Source organism: Haplochromis burtoni, unplaced genomic scaffold, assembly GCF_018398535.1.
Source record: "Haplochromis burtoni strain Fernald_Lab_line unplaced genomic scaffold, NCSU_Asbu1 Contig_65, whole genome shotgun sequence".
NCBI classification, from domain to species: domain Eukaryota; kingdom Metazoa; phylum Chordata; class Actinopteri; order Cichliformes; family Cichlidae; genus Haplochromis; species Haplochromis burtoni.
Window position 1 is genome coordinate 2,030,111 of NW_024582426.1, and position 15,699 is coordinate 2,045,809.

At 41.0% G+C, this 15,699-nt stretch overlaps 2 protein-coding genes across 3 annotated transcripts in view; both read left to right on the top strand.

Moving 5' to 3' along the window:
* scfd2 (sec1 family domain containing 2) overlaps positions 1-14,527 on the top strand; it is a 60,107-nt gene extending 45,580 nt beyond the window's left edge. The window contains exons 5-6 of one of the 2 annotated variants that reach the window (XM_042221393.1): positions 671-968; positions 14,159-14,527. In XM_042221393.1, coding sequence (XP_042077327.1) covers positions 671-968; positions 14,159-14,178 — 318 coding nt within the window. In that variant the 3' untranslated portion in view covers positions 14,179-14,527. Of the gene's footprint in view, positions 1-670 lie in introns of both variants that reach the window. The other variant, XM_014333886.2, reaches the window with a different exon arrangement.
* The window catches only part of LOC121814608 (sec1 family domain-containing protein 2-like), a gene marked incomplete in the record, with an annotated part of 41,860 nt that continues 37,155 nt past the window's right edge, over positions 10,995-15,699 (top strand). Inside the window, 1 exon segment of the mRNA XM_042221397.1 lies at positions 10,995-10,999.

Here is a 15,699-nt window from a genome sequence, read left to right on the forward strand (position 1 = left end):
TAATCACGATTACAGATTAGCGTGGGTGTTGTAATGCTAACTCAGCTACCCTGCATATGACCCTTGCCTTGAAGGCAACAGCTATGCTCTTGCTAAAGCTTATTAGCTTTATAGTTGCCAGTTAGATATAGAATTTAGTTGAGTTTAGTTTGGTATTTACTCTTTGTGTAATGTTTAAATTTGATTATCATACTTTTTCAAAGCACTCTATATGTCCTATCCTATCCTAGCCATTTTATGTTCACCACACATTAAAATTTCTTAGTTTCATTTAAAACAAAGAAACAAAGAAAATAATTACTTTTTGAAAAGTGTGAAGTAATTGTGTGTTTGGAAGTCATTTATTCTGGAAATATAAGCCTCTGCTAAAGAGTTAAACAGCATTTAACGAAGTCTTGGATTTTCGGCTAAGCTAAACTAACAGGTTAATTGTGGTGGCTTCATATATGGCATGCAAAATTGTATTGATATTTTAATTTCACTTCCAGCAAGAAAATATGTTTTCCAAACATGTCCAATGATTCCTATGACAAACATCCTTAATAAGCCAGTGGTCATTTCTTGGTATGGTCATTAAAAATAATAAAACCAGCAAGGTTCAAAAAACTGCATTCCACCGACTAAGCCCTTTTTTCTTTTCTTTTTTACGTGTTTGTGTGCCGTGTCACAGGCTCTCGGAGACGCTGACTTCCCTGCTGTGCTGAGGCAGCTGCTGCCTTTGATGAAGCCCCGTGGAGTCGAGGACACCTCGGCCTCAGGGTCGAGGCTCAGGGAGGACGAGTTAGGTCCCGATGAGCTGATCCTCCTGCTGGTCTATCTCTACTCCCTGGCTGATGAGACCCAGCCTGCAGATCATGATACAGAGGAGGAGGAGGAGCTGGAGAAGCTGGAGAGGGACCTGATAGGAGCGCTCACCCTAGTCATCAGTCGAGAAACAGAACTCAGCCCATTGCTTCAGAAACTGACTGGTGAGAGAAAGTTATTGCCATTGCGGTTGTTCAGTTTTGCAGACGCGCTGTAGGAAAATGAGAGCAAATGGTTTGTTTATTGCTGCCCCAGTTCTTGGAATAGGGGTCATTTTATCATTGTCTTGACACTTCATCCTTTTCTCGTGTCACACACTATAGTGCACACACACCTACACGCATTTTCTAGTCAGTTGGCCAAGTGGCTGTGGGAACTTTGTATATTTGGATAGGTGTGAGAGAGAAATTACTTCTACCTTTAACCTCTACAGCTTCCCTTTCCACAATATTAAGATTTACCTGTAATGTGTGCATCTATGGGAGTCCGTGAGAGTATATTGATTTTCTCTGTACTTTACCAGACATTTCACTGGTTTAGCTGAGCATGTAACCATGTGGCAGAGAAGATCAAGGCCAGCTCATAAGATGAATTAACAGTCTTCCTCCACACCACAGCCGACTGTACCTCCCAGAGTAATGGCGTCTTTAACCTTGAGCCTCTCCTCCCCTACCACATAGTTCATAATTAGCGCTGCTTTTAGTTTTGGCTGTACCTTAGCACACGCCCTGAAATATTACACTGGGATTGGGGTTTTCATCTTATATGGCACATGGGGTCATATGGTGTACATATAGGGTTGGTAAATCTATGTAAAGCAGTAATAAAGATTAGTGACACATCTTTTGTATTTTTACTCTTTCTCTCTCTCTTTCCCTTCTTATACTCGGTCTCTCTCTTCTTCCTGTTCTACTTGGCCAATGCAGTTTAGAGGCGAGGGGCCTCTTGGCAGGCACAGGCTGTGAGATGTGGCTCATGTTAAAAACCTGACTCTCTGTTATAAACACTTCATTGCAAATTAGCCTGTCATGGTGTGCCAGGTGTGCTTTAGACAGAAAAAAACAATGTGTGTATGTACTCACATTGCGCACGTCTCGCCCATTCAGTGTAATTTGGCAGTGTGTACACTCTTTTAAATTTGAGTCTGTGTGTGTGTGTGTGTGTGTGTGTGTGCATGCACGAATGTCTGCGAGAAAGGCTTTATGGCAGTCGATGAAGTGCTTGGCTGGGGTAACATGAGTCGGGAGGTCGTCTCTTTCAGCATCCAGAGCAAAACATTGATTGTGACATTCTCCCCAATTAAAGGACTCAAATGAAAACCAGACATTCAAAGAAACCTGGTCGCCATGAGAACAATGTTTTTACAAATTCTTTTATTTTGTTCCCCTTGGCTACAGTACACAGCCAGAGCTTAGCTAACACGATGCAGATACACAGAAACACACAGCGCATGCACAAACATAGTGCAGAAACACAAGAATAATATACACAAGCCAGAATGCCAGTGAAAGGGAGTAAGAAATAAGGACAAATAAGTTTGTGATAGTAAGCAGCAACACACCCTAACCCTTCTAACTACCTCCTTCTGGGAACTTAATTAAAGAGCATCTTCAGGAAATGGTGTTCCTCGTGTGGAATTGTTTTCTGTTCGATGTTTGCTGCCAGCCCCCGTGGACTTTAGTTTTCATGAAACTCTTGTTAACTTTTAAATATATTCAGACAGCATGTGTGTGGCAAGGGTTAGTAAAGCCCCGTTTGAGTAATGTTTCTGTTAGGATAAGGTGGGTGTTTGGTGTGTGTGGGGTTTTTTTTTTATTAATGCTAATGGGGGTGGTGAAAACTTTCCCCCCATGAGTTGAGTGAATTTCAACTCACAAATTTGCATCAGGGACAAATATCAAGCCTTGTAGACAGTGTTAACATTTGAAGAAATTGAGGGCTCGAGAGTCCACGGTGGAGTAAACAAGCTTCCAGACTTTATTCTTGTCTTTTTTGGGGGGGCGGGGCAGCGAGAGACTGTTCTACAGTAGCATATATATGTGTACCTTGAGAAAACTCGGCGTCTTTCAAACAAAAGGGAATTCTAAGCTTGCAGTTAAATCTTCTCATATTAGTCAGCATACATTATCATTTGCCACACTCATTTATTTAGTCCTTGGATAAATACTGAATGATTTTATAGATAAACAGTCAATGATAGATTTGGCATGTTTATATGTTACATCTGATTCTGCAAGGTGAGGTTTCATTCTCGACATGAAAAAGCATAAATATACTTTTTTTCCCATTTCTGGATATGAAATACGTTTTTTTTGGTTTTGTTACGTTTTTTTTCCACTGATTTTTTTTAAACTAGAACACGCTAGCTGTGAAAAGGCTGTTTCATCGGTTTTATTTAGCTTCATATGTTTGAGAATAATGCACTCCAAAAAAGGTGGTTTATCTTATTGTTGTCATCTAAGCAGATAAAGCTAGCCGGCCATAGGCAAGTAACCAGGACCATAATGCTAAAAACGACAGTACTTGTTCTTTATGCGTACCAAAATTCTTCGTGAACTGACAGTGCTAGTGCTAGGCAGTACTGCTACGTTAGCTCCCACCCCCACACTCATTGATTAGAAAGGCAGTAAGAGTTAGATGAGCATTTCAACTTGTGAGATCAGCTGTTTTCCATTGGCTAAAACATTTAATAATGTCATGTAAATGCTTAAGCTAAATTCTACCATAGTAGTAATGTTTGAATGCTATTCAGGAACCACCCTAACATTTCAGTCCTGTCAACGAAATATAATCTTTCTTTTTTTTTTCTTTTTTTTTAATGTTAGTGACACAGTAAGGTGAGGTCATGAGTTAAACTGAACTTTAAGGCCAGAAATCAAATGAACTAGCAATGGGAGTCAAGGCTACAGTTTACTGACATACTGTATGAGCAGTTTGTCAACACATTTTAGGGGTTCTTGCATAACTGGAGTCAGGAATGTCCTTTAGCAGCCAGCTCTGAGTTAGAATTGATGCATGATGAGCAAATTACTTTATTTGAGGACATCGTTTAGTGGGTGCCATATAAAACGAACAGAATATCTTCAGTAAGTCTTAAAAGTACTGACCATAAACTCATTGTGGGAAGTGCTTAATGTGGTTATAGAGCAAAGAAGCCTTATGTATAATCAGTTTTCTTGATTGAGGAATTGTCCATTAGAAAGAATTCAGGTTACCTTATTGGCTTCATTTCTCAGACCCAAAATTTATTTATGCTCACATTTATATTTTAATAATGAGCACTGCAGCTGCAACAGTTGACCAAGAAGCCCATTAAGGTGTCACGGATTCACAAAGCTCTATGAACCAAAAATTAAAGAAATTAAAAACATTATTATTTTTTTAATTGTTTTAATTGTGGTTACCCCATCAAAAATCCCAGAAAATGATTACCAACAATGTGTAATAATTTTTCATTTTTCCATTTAGTCTGTGACACTGAAACCCCAGTTCATATGTCCCAACCCTTTTAAAAAAATTGGTTATGAAAATAATTTCATTTTGCCAGTGTTGTCTTTAGTAAAATTACTCAAACTGGATTAAATACTATAATTTTGAGGGGCTATTTTAAGCAAAAGATTTGGCACACTACTAAATATTTATGGCAGCTGGACCATGAATATGGGGCTGGCTCAAAATAAACTGCAGTGTTAATGTTTGTGGTAGTGAGAGAACATGTTGGCCAGTGCAAGGGGATGATTTAAAGCCCTTGAAGACCTTTTAATAGATATAAATTAATAATGGCTAGAATATCACCAGTAATTTCTTGTAGCAGCGCTTCTTTAAGTTGTAAATTTGGATTTGTGCAAAGAGCAATGATTTGTTTTCATTGTTAGCATGTGTCTATATACTATAGACATATTGCAGTGTGTGTGCAGCATGTATTGTTGTATTAGGGTATGGATTTGATTAAAGAGCTGAACAGTATTCATCCAAGAAAATTGTTCCACTTATTCCAGACTGGGAAATGAGCTCTTAAACCAAATGCTCCGCAGCCAACACCACATCTGGAACGATCTGGATTGGTTGTAGGCAACGCCGCACACAGAGAGCAAATGATGGGATTGGAGAAGCAGCCCAGTTTGTCCTGAAGTCTAGAATGTGATTGGCTGCTGGCAGACTGTAGTGTATGTGGATGTGGTGTGTGTGATGTGTGTAGGTTGTAAATAGCTCTGAGCATTTACTGTTAATCCCTCATTCAGTTGTGGGAAAAACTACATTTATTGTGGTAAGAGAGCAAAAAATTTGCATTACTTTGTGCTTTATGGATTTGTTTCCTGTCAGCCCTGGTAAATTTTGGTTTTCTTTGGTTCAGAATCAAACCTACTCCCTCTGTTTTTTCCCTTTTTTCTCTCAGCATTGGGGTGCAGAAGACAAAAAAAGAAATCGGGCCGATTCAAATGTTCTTAATTCCCTTTTGTATCACATCTAGCTGGCTACGGATGATGGATCGTAGTTTGTCTATACTTATGTCAGTGTGGGGGCGTACAGGGCGGGCAGTCCACAATTTGTGCTGATGCTTATGATTTACTCACTGCGATGACAGAAGAAGGAAAGAAAGTCACAGTATTCTAGGGAACTTCTAGGGAAAATCTTAACTGAAATGGTTGCACGGCATGTTCTTCTCTCTCACTCTGTTTCTCAGTCGCACATTTTGTTTGTTATTCATCCTGTCAGTGGGGTGTGCACAGGGTAAGGAAGAGGGGAGCAGTCGGAGACTCGGACCTCCCCAATGCTGCTGTTTGGGTTGGCACAGCAGCATGGGCCAGTCAAGGGACATGAAAGGGATCTCACATAACTCTGGCCACCAACACGCTCTGCCTACTTTTTAAACTTTACTTCTCTTTGTTTTTATATTTCCTTTTTCCATTTCTCTCCCTTTTCTCTCTTTTCTGCCTCCTTGCATCTCTCCTTTCTGTCTTCTCCTCCCTTAAGCACCTAGCTGGTTGCAGGGGGGAAGCGGAGCATAAGTTAGTCTAATGATTACGCCTGATTAAATATATTCCCCCTGTTGCGCTATGTTTATGAAATTAGTCCCAATTATTTTTAATTGGTGGTCTCTCTTTACTTCCGCTACTGTTATACAAACACATATGCATACATATATGAGGTGAAAACCGTACGCCCCAGGGTGAACAAAGCAGCCTGTGGTGTTGTTCTCTCTAGTTCACTTCATCAGATAAGCTCAAGATTTGGAGTTCAGGCTTTAATTAGCAAAAGCTCATCAGAGTCCTCACTGCCGGGCCAGGCAGGCCTGGTTAGCAGGCTGGGCCACACACAGAGCTTGATGAGCCCCAGAGTCTCGCACCCAAGAAATCTGTTCCCAAGTCAACACTGTGGTTGCTTCTCAGCACTGCCTCCAGATACTATACCTTTTCTTATTTCCTGCTAGCTATGTAATATACATGCCATTTGACAGGGCTAAAGGGAAAATGTGTAGATGATGATGAATCACATACTTATAATACTCATAATCAAATCAGCCCAGCGCTTCTGTCTGTCCGCTTCAGTTTCTCACAACATTTTCTTGGCGTGTCGTCCATTGAATTGAAAGGATATGTTGTGTTTCAAATAACAACGTATTGATGACATAATGTCTAGCAGGCTGAAAGTGATTATACTTGTTAATGGGGAAAAAGAAGAAATATTTTAAAAGTAGACCTTTTCATGGATTTTCATAGAATTTGTTCGTGGTATGTTTAAAGTTTCTACAATCATGCAACTTTCATTCAGGGTTAATCAACTGCTTTCCTGTTCATATAAACTATTTATTACTTTGATTTTCTTTTCTTGGATTTTTTTGGTCTCTATGTTCAAAACTAGTAAACCTTCTTTTCAAAGCTATTAAGTATTTAATCCTGTTTTTGGTGTTTAACTTGCCGCTGCTATCTATGGATGGATGGATGGATCCACATTCAGTTGAATATTGCTGCATATTATACTTTTTGTTATTATTGTACTTATTATACTCAAAAATCCACTATTTTAATCACATTAGAAGACTCAAAAAGTCCTTTGGCATCCCAGTTTTAAGACTTTTTTCTGAGACTGCATGAGCTATAAATGATACCTGTGATCTGATCACTCGGCAGCAAATCATTTTAGTCAGCAGTAGCTGCTGTTTGTTGGGTGGATTTCACAGAACTGGCCCAGTGTGGAGTTTACACCTCTGTTTGGTTTATGGAGTGTGTTAGCGCTCGTCTGAGAATCCCTCTGCTTCTTATTTATGACAGGAAATGCACATCATAAAAAGGCTTGTAAGCACTTATCTCTCTGCTGGGAGTTAGGCTTGATGAAAAAGGAGACTATCGAGATCCCACACAGATTTGCAAATACATACGCACATGCTTGCTAAACAAAGCAAAGGAAGAAATACATACCAGAGGCGCATAGAGGCTGGCTCCTGAGGGACTCTAAATGAGCCCGCGGCCCATGGCCTCTACGCACGCGTCAGTGCAGGCGTGGGTTGCGCTTTGACCCCTGGACAGCGAGCCGGCTGAGGAGGCTGATCGAAACCTGCATGCCTCTCTGCACAAACGCATCTTTGGGTCTGTACTTGTATACATAGGGCTTCTGCTTTACAGCCTGCAGAAGAATTTAAATAAGGCCTCGGAGGATGTTTTTGTTTGAGTCTGCGGAGGTCTCTGTGCGATTTTTCTGCACTTTCATGGTCATAGCTCAAAAAGTATTCATGAATAAGTGTAGAAGTGTGGTTCACGATGCCTGCATGTGAGTCACCAGTTTTTCACCAGACCCACTTGGTTTTACAGCATATCTGCGTTTTATCTGTTGGTGCGGAAGAACTTGTTTACATTTAGAATTCCAGTCAGCAGTGAAAGATGACCTCTCCTAATGTACCCGCTTTCCTCCCTAAACTGTCCCCTTTCCTCCCTTCCACAACCATCCTAAATAACATTTTGAATCAGTGGAGTCTAAGTTTCACCTCAATCATGTCACTGAATGTTCAAGTAACCAAATAGCCACACCGAGTACTGATAAAATAAAAGAAGGTGATCTTGATTATCGAGGTCTAGACTGAAAGACCGCAGCCTTGCACTGCTTTTGCCTCATTTGACCTCAAACAACAGGAACAGAATGACAGTGTTTGCAGCAGTGTCCTGTACAAGCAGTGGAATTATTCTCAGCAGTCCTGGAAGTGAAACGGTTTCATTCACTTTTGCTCAGTTCGGAGCTCTCCTGGGTGGAGGACTCAGCCTCGATACCAGATGGAAGCTCTCTTGGCGCTGAACTGGCCGGGTTATTTCCTGTCAGGCCTGGTGTTAATCAAGCGCTGAGCCAACAGGAACGCCCCCACCACCTCCTCCTTTTCTTTTTTACAGCCCCTCTCCTCTTACACCCCCTCATCACGCAAAGAGACTTGAAAATACACTTTTTTCTCTCTCCTCCCCCATTTTTCCCCTTTAGTTTCTGTTCTTTTGTCTTCCATGCTATGCCCCAGCTTTGTTTAGTTTATGACATGCTACAATCGGGGTGTATTTAGTTGGTCTTCAATCATGGTCCATGTTATCAAAGTGTCCCTACTGAGAACTGCAGGTCCAGCCAATAGATAGAAGGAGATAGTAAGGAATGAGTAAAAAGGAGTCTTTCTTTACTTGCCATCTGGTGTCTGGTCATTTTCTGTTGTGTCTGTTGGTGTCTTCAGGAGTGTGATGGACACAGTCACAGATAGGCTTATCTCCTGCTCCACCTACTCAGCTGACCTCTCGACTGAGCAGACACAGGCCTTAGAAATGAGAGGGGGCCTCAGTTTTAGGGAACATTTGAACTCCGTCTCTCCTTATATTCCTGCTGTTTTCCTCAATTGCTTAATGGTCTACGTGCCTTGTCTTGTGACACATCGGCTAAGATGTGATTATTTTTCATGGAAATTATTTAACAGTACATGCGCTAAGAGCCTAGATACATGGTTCTCATGTGTGGCTCACATATCCTAGTTTTGATTCAAGATAAAAACATAATCCAGTAAGAGAAAATTCAGTTAAGCTAAATATGAAAAACAAATTAAATTTGAAATTTGCAAGACACGTAATAATCCATTAATGTTTCCTTATCATTGGGATAGAACTGACTGCCCTTAAGGATCACTCAAAGCAATTTAGTTTTTCATATAGCACATCTTCCACACACTTAAGCAGGTACCTCACCTACAGCCAAATTAGAGGCATGAGTTAACTTAAATTGTATACTTTTAAACTAGGAGAAAGCTGTATTATCAGATAAGTGATTTAGTTCTCATGACCAGTTCAGACTTGTAGTTAAAAACACAAGAGCCAGCAAGTTGCTAGGAAACCAAGCAATTGGTGGCACTAACAAATTCAAGCACCATTTGAAATCGAGAGTGTTCATTTGGACACTTGCTTCATGTTCACACTTCATTTCAATACGTACTTAATGTTTTAAAACAAATCCGAAAATGTGAAGTGTTCCAGTTGTTTGCCTTTGGTAGATGAGTGTGGGACAGAGTCTGGTAAAGTAAATGGCATTGGGGGAAGATATCTTATGTCTTTTAAATCTTATTGTCAGTAGAGCGTTATTCCATCATCACATCTTATGTCTGCCTCTCCATCATTGGATCTGATCTTCTCTTAGTTCAGTCGGCTTCTTGGTCCCCTCTTACTGATTCTTATTCTGTTTTTCTTGCAGACATTTAAACATACACACACACTGGACTTGTGTTAACTTCTCTGTTACCGACAGCTTTTTGGCATCTGCGCTGTGTCTGTGAGCCCAGCGCTATCACATCCGACTCTCTGTCCAGGTAAACGTCTCATTCTGACTGGCAGAGATGGAAGGAGGAATGAACTGGTTCTTTTAGCTTTTTCTGTGTAGTCTCTTCACAAAGCGAGTACCGTTTTAGCAGAGAGCACTACCACTGCCATTAATCATGGTCATCCACGTCATGTAGGCGTATAGACAGCGATAAGGACCTTCTACAGCCAGTATTGCTGCAGTAAGGCCAGTATAAACTCAGCGCCCCCCCAGAATAAACACATTAGAACACACACATATACACACACACCTTCTTTATAACTGTCGCACTCTTGAGTTAAAGCCAAGACAGCCCACCTACTCCTATTTTACACTATTCCTGTAATACAGCTCTTTCTCATCCCTGATCCAGAACATACAAACTACTGCTTCCACTTTGAAAGAACTCACTATTTCTGACTGTGCTTTCATTTTCCTCTCCATACAGTAGCAAAAGCAAATTCTAAGAAAATCCTCTGAAAGGGGTGTAATATTTCCAGGAAGGGATATAGAGTATGGTTTTAATTTTCTCCTTTTCCTGTTTTCTTCTCCACACCTCCTCCCTCTTTAGACTTTCTCCTTGCATTGCTGCTGGAAGCGTACACAACGTTTAGTAGCATCTCTCCAGGGTTTCACAGTTGTATGCAACCTCTCCTCTCCAATGAAACACTCATTCACTTAGCTACACGTGTTGACAAAGTGATATTAATGCAGCATGTTGGTGTATTAAACAGACTCAGAATTACGACTGAAATAAAGCACAATCGCAAAAGAATTCTTTTCAGATAGTCTTAAAATGAAAATATATGCGTGTTAAGTGTGTGAAGTACTACTAGACCAGTATTTGCCACTACTGGCCGGCTCATTTCTGCCTCAAAACACAAATACTTCAGTTGTTATTGCAACATACAACTGCAATGAACTGCTAATTCACTGAATCTGCATTTGGATTCAGCTCTATGCCCTGGACAAGTTCTTAAAAATAACTTCTGTGAAAAGGAACCCCAGTCTGTTCACTTTGTTGCAAATGGTACGTATTATGAGAGCATGAAGATAAGAAACTTTTTTGGGTGATGCAACCAAAAACTAACTACCACTTCAGTTAATCAACAATCTTACTCATTAAAGAGTATGCAGAAACTCCCTGTGTGTGACTATGAGTGCACCTGGGATGTCTGCATTACTCAGATCAAGTGTGTAATCTGTTGAGACAAGGTGGTTGATGCTAACATGGTTCCAAGCAAGCTCAATAGACACTTGGAAACCAAACATTCCCCCTCAAAGAAACCACAAAAGAGGTCATGATCTCAACAAGAGGCAGTAAGACTGTTTTTTGGACTGTGTGAAAGTGTCTGATAAGGCAGCGGAGATCAGTGCTGCAGTGGAGCTTATTACAGAGACAAAGAAACCTCAGACGGCCACAAACGAGCTGTTTAAAGTGCCTTTGGCTTACAATACAATCAAACAAACGGATTATGTGTCAGATCACATAGAAGTGGTTTTGTGCACATATGCATATAAGTGTGCCTTGAAATTTTGGCTTTTCCTTAGGTGTGCCTTGGGCACAAAATGTTTGAGAGACTCTGTCATAGACACACTAATGTGCATTTAATAGCATTGCATTGGCAGGTCTCTTTACCCGCGTAGGCACTTGGACGCATACACAAACTCTCAGGTGGGAGCAGCCAGCCTCTGCTAGGCCTCTGCATCGCTGCAGTAGTCAAGTGGTTCAACACACACAACACCCACTTCACTCTCTCACTTGAACTTGACTATGAAGTTGTTACTCTTAGTTAATCCGTGACAGCTCTATGTTGCAGCATGGAAGTACAGATTAGCTGGGATTTTTTTGGTTTTTCTCTTTTGAGTGTTTATGCAGGACTGGTTCATATAAAACTGGTGCACTGGGTTGTTTAGGTTTTGCTGACTCACTTTTATAAGAGGTATAATGCATGTCTTCAGCAGAAGTAAGACTGTCAGCCCTCAGACGCGGGTAAAAATGCATGCACGGTATACGATTAAAAGTAAAATGAACCTTAAAATAATGGAAAATGACAGGCATATAAAAAGACTACATATTTGTGCACTTTTTTGTGAAGATGAAGCATTGCAACATTTCCTTAAAACAAGGGTGGCGTCAACATATCAAGGTCAGTAATAATAAGTGCTATGTCTGCTAGCGGTCACTGTAGCGCTCGTCCACCCTATAATCCACTTTGATGTGGACCTAAAACCCAGCAGGATGTGATGTTTATGTAGGATCCCTGCCTGTATGGGTAAGTATACATGTGATTCCCTTTGGTTTGTGGGTATCGTTGTAAGTGCTCATATGATGTCGAGCTCCAGGGACTGAAAAGGGAAGCGAAGCCACGATTAGGAGGATCTGACATTTGCAAGAGAAGCTTCCTGTGATACGAGGTTTCCTCTGTGTCTTTGGGACTCACCTTCTTATCTCGCCCCCCCCGTTCTCTATCTGGCGTTGACTACTCTCTTGAAATTCATTCCTTTCTTGCTCACGGTTGCGCAAACATGTTTCCTGTTAAAGCCTCATATTTTATTTATAAATGAAGTTTAATTTGCATCATTTACAATTTTTTTTTTTAAAAAAAAAACCATTTTTTTCACTTAATCTTAGTTATATTTAAATTTGTTTCAGCCAGCCAGTGATAATGAGTGCAAAGGAATATAGTATGTGTAACTCACAACATTGAGAAATGCTGTTTTTAAAAAAGCAGCACTAACAACAACCTCGAATACATAAATATGAATAAAAAAGAAGATGGGGAGGATGATAGGGAGGAAGTTGGACAGTATACAAGTTGCATGTTTTCCCATAAAAACAGAAAAAACTGTAATTGATTCAAATTTGGCCCAGTATTCTTTAAGGTCAAATGCACCTCTTCACCATTTCAAGTGCTCCTGCTAAGTTTGGATCGCCTTACAAAAGTCTCATTCTGATCATTTGCAGAATCTCATTTGAGATTTCACCAAACTTGCTCACAAAGCAAACATTAACTTCTGTGTGAAGCTGACCCAACTTTCATGTCAAGGATCGTCACTTGTTCCAGACATGACTCAGAAACAGAACAGCACTTTTCAGTGGTTGGGCCAGCAGTGGAGGCACAAAAGGTGAGGAGCCGGACAAGGAGCATACAGAGGATAGTCACCCCAAACGACCTGGGCTGTGGTGAATGTGGTGTTTATGGCCACACCAGCAGATTTGCTGCTATTTACGTTTCCTGGATACCAGTTTCGGGTGTCTTCAGCATCACATAGTTGCTGCAGATTTGTAAGCTGCACATCAATGATTCAAGGCTCCTTTCCACCAAACCAAAAGATGTCCCACTGGACGGAGATCTGGTGATTGTGGGGGGCATATAAGTACAGTGAACTTATTGTTATGTTCAAGAAATTAGGTTGAGATCATTTAAGCTTTGTTAAGCATCAAAAGAGGGATAGACTTAGGGAGGGATAATGGGGTCGTCAACAATACTCTGTTAGACTGTGGCATTGAAACAATGATCAAGTTGTACTATGGAGCCCAAACTCTGCCAAGAAAACATCCCCACCACCAGCAGCCTAAACCGTTGAAACAAGGCAGACCTAATTCAGACCCAGTTTTGACCAAATCTTCTGAATGTTCAGATCAGGCATCATTTTCCAGTCTTCTATTTTCCAACCTTGGTCGGTCTGTGTGAATTAAAGTGTCAGTTTCCTGTTTTTAGCTGACAAGAATACGACCCGATGTAATCTTCTGCTGCTGTAGCCCATCTGCTTCAAGGTTGACATGTTGTGCATGTCATGTAATGGTCTTCTGCATACCTTGGTTGCAATGAGTGATAATGTTGCCTTCCTGTCAACTTAAAGCAGTCTGGCGATTCTCCTCTGACCTCTGGCATCAACAAGGCATTTTCCCCAGCGAGTGGTTGCTTACTGGGTATTTTTTCTCTGGTAACTCTGTAACAAACGACTTAGTCTCACTTTTAGCTTTTTATAAATTCTTCGAATTATCGTGAAAAAGTGTTGGCATCACTTTACATCATCCCCACAGCTCTGCTGTCACAACAACAAAGTCTTTGTCCTGTTTCGTGCATTTGATAAACTCAGTTACACAACAAATCGCTGTTCTCTAGGAGAAATCTTGCTGCAGAAATGAGATTCCTGTAATCCGGTAGCCCAGAAAATGACTTTCTTTTATCCATAATGTTCATGTTGCAGAAAGCTGATTAACGCTTTTCAATGCTTTAAAAGTCCCCATTACTTTGAAACTTCTTTTTTTTCCTCATTTGAACTACATGCAACATTTCCAGTGTGTTATCTGTATTTTTTACAAGGACATGTTCCTTGTTTTGGGGTTTTTTGGCTACCTGGCACTGAAAAGTAGAACTGAAATTGAAGTTTAAATGCCTATCATTCCAAAATCAACATGCCAGCTACCCTTGGAAATCCTCACACCCATGTAAACAGTTTTAAGTGGCAGAAACCTCCTATGAGAGAAATCTGAAAACTATGTATTTTCACAAGTTTCCCATTTTTTTGTTTTTAGGTCCCATGTTGAACTTCTGATCCCTCTGTAGCCTCCACCTTCTTCATCACCACGGGCTTACCCAGAGACTAAACCTATCCCTCCTACCGTGTGCTACTGTTCCTACAGTTAGAGAAGTATCAGAAACGTCTTCATAGAATAGTTGTCTGTGGGGAGAACACAACTACTTCCTCTGTCATGCTACAGTGCTCTTGTAGAACTGAGACTTAAAGATGAAGAGTACCTCCGTCTCTTTGTTCTCTGCAGCTCTAGTTTGTGAGCAAAGCCCAGTGCAGCAGCTCTTCAGTCTCCCATGTTGAGAAGAATCCTGTGAGTCACCTAGATAATCATATGACTAAGTCACACTAAAGTAAAGCAAGTGGCTGACCGGAAAAAAATCCCTTGAAATGTTAGTGTGAATGCGCACTGCAGTATTGTCTGTTTTGGCTTTGCAGTGGAAATTTTCAGAGAGAAGAAAAAAAAATCCAGATTAATCAATCAGTCTGTGTGCGCGCGTGTGATGTGTGCTACTCCTCCGCATGTGGCTTCAATCTCTGCTCTCTATTCCGTCCCACCCCTCCTTTACCCTTTACAGAAACTTGTGACCACCGAAGACGTCTTTGTGGTTCAAAACAAGTCATTTCATATTGAAATTTACATCAGATTTGTCCTCACTTTTTTTTTTCTTTCATTATGACTCGGAATACGTCACAGCAAAAAATCCAGTTTTGCGCAGCGGTAGTCCATACAAACAGGTATAGTACGACCGTTGTGGTGTGTTGACTGATGACCCAGTAATCAGACCCTGCGTCTCAGATATCAGTGAGTTTATTGCTCTGCGTTTAGATCGGTCAGTTCTGAGTTGTTTATTTGGCTTCCAGGTATGAAGCCAGTGAAACCCGCAACTCTCTCTCACAATCGTATGTGTATCCCCTCAGTCTGACCATGCAGTAATGGCTTTGTAGAATCAATAAACAGTCATGCAAGAACTTGTTCGCACAAATACACAAGTCTGTCTCCAGCGCATATAGAAACTAATCTCTCTTTTCTGCTTTCCCACAGACAAAAACACATTTTCTCCCTTCTTTGACCCTACTGCTCACTTTTTCCAGCACTCGTTTTAACATACACACATATAAAAGTATTCTGCATTCCCATACTTTGTCCCTAGGCACACTTGGCTTTTAAAGGTCACACAGATCTGCTGTCCGACCCTCCATCCCCTCATCTGCAGTATGTAATTCAGACCAACAGCACCCAGTGACCACCATGGGGTAGAGGCTACACAACCACCTGACCAAACTGTCACCCACTCATCAAACAAGCACACAAACATACACAGCCGCCACCACAAGCCTTCGTTCCCCCCGCCTCCTTCCTGCTCCATCCCTGCAGCCATTATCAAAGGATCTGAACAACGTCAGCGTTATCTATCGGCTGTCTCCCATGGGAGCAGCCGAGCACATTGCACACTTATCATGCAGCACTCACTCTCGGTCTCTTTCTTCCAGCACACTCTAACATGCTTGCATGCACACACACACACACACACACACACACAC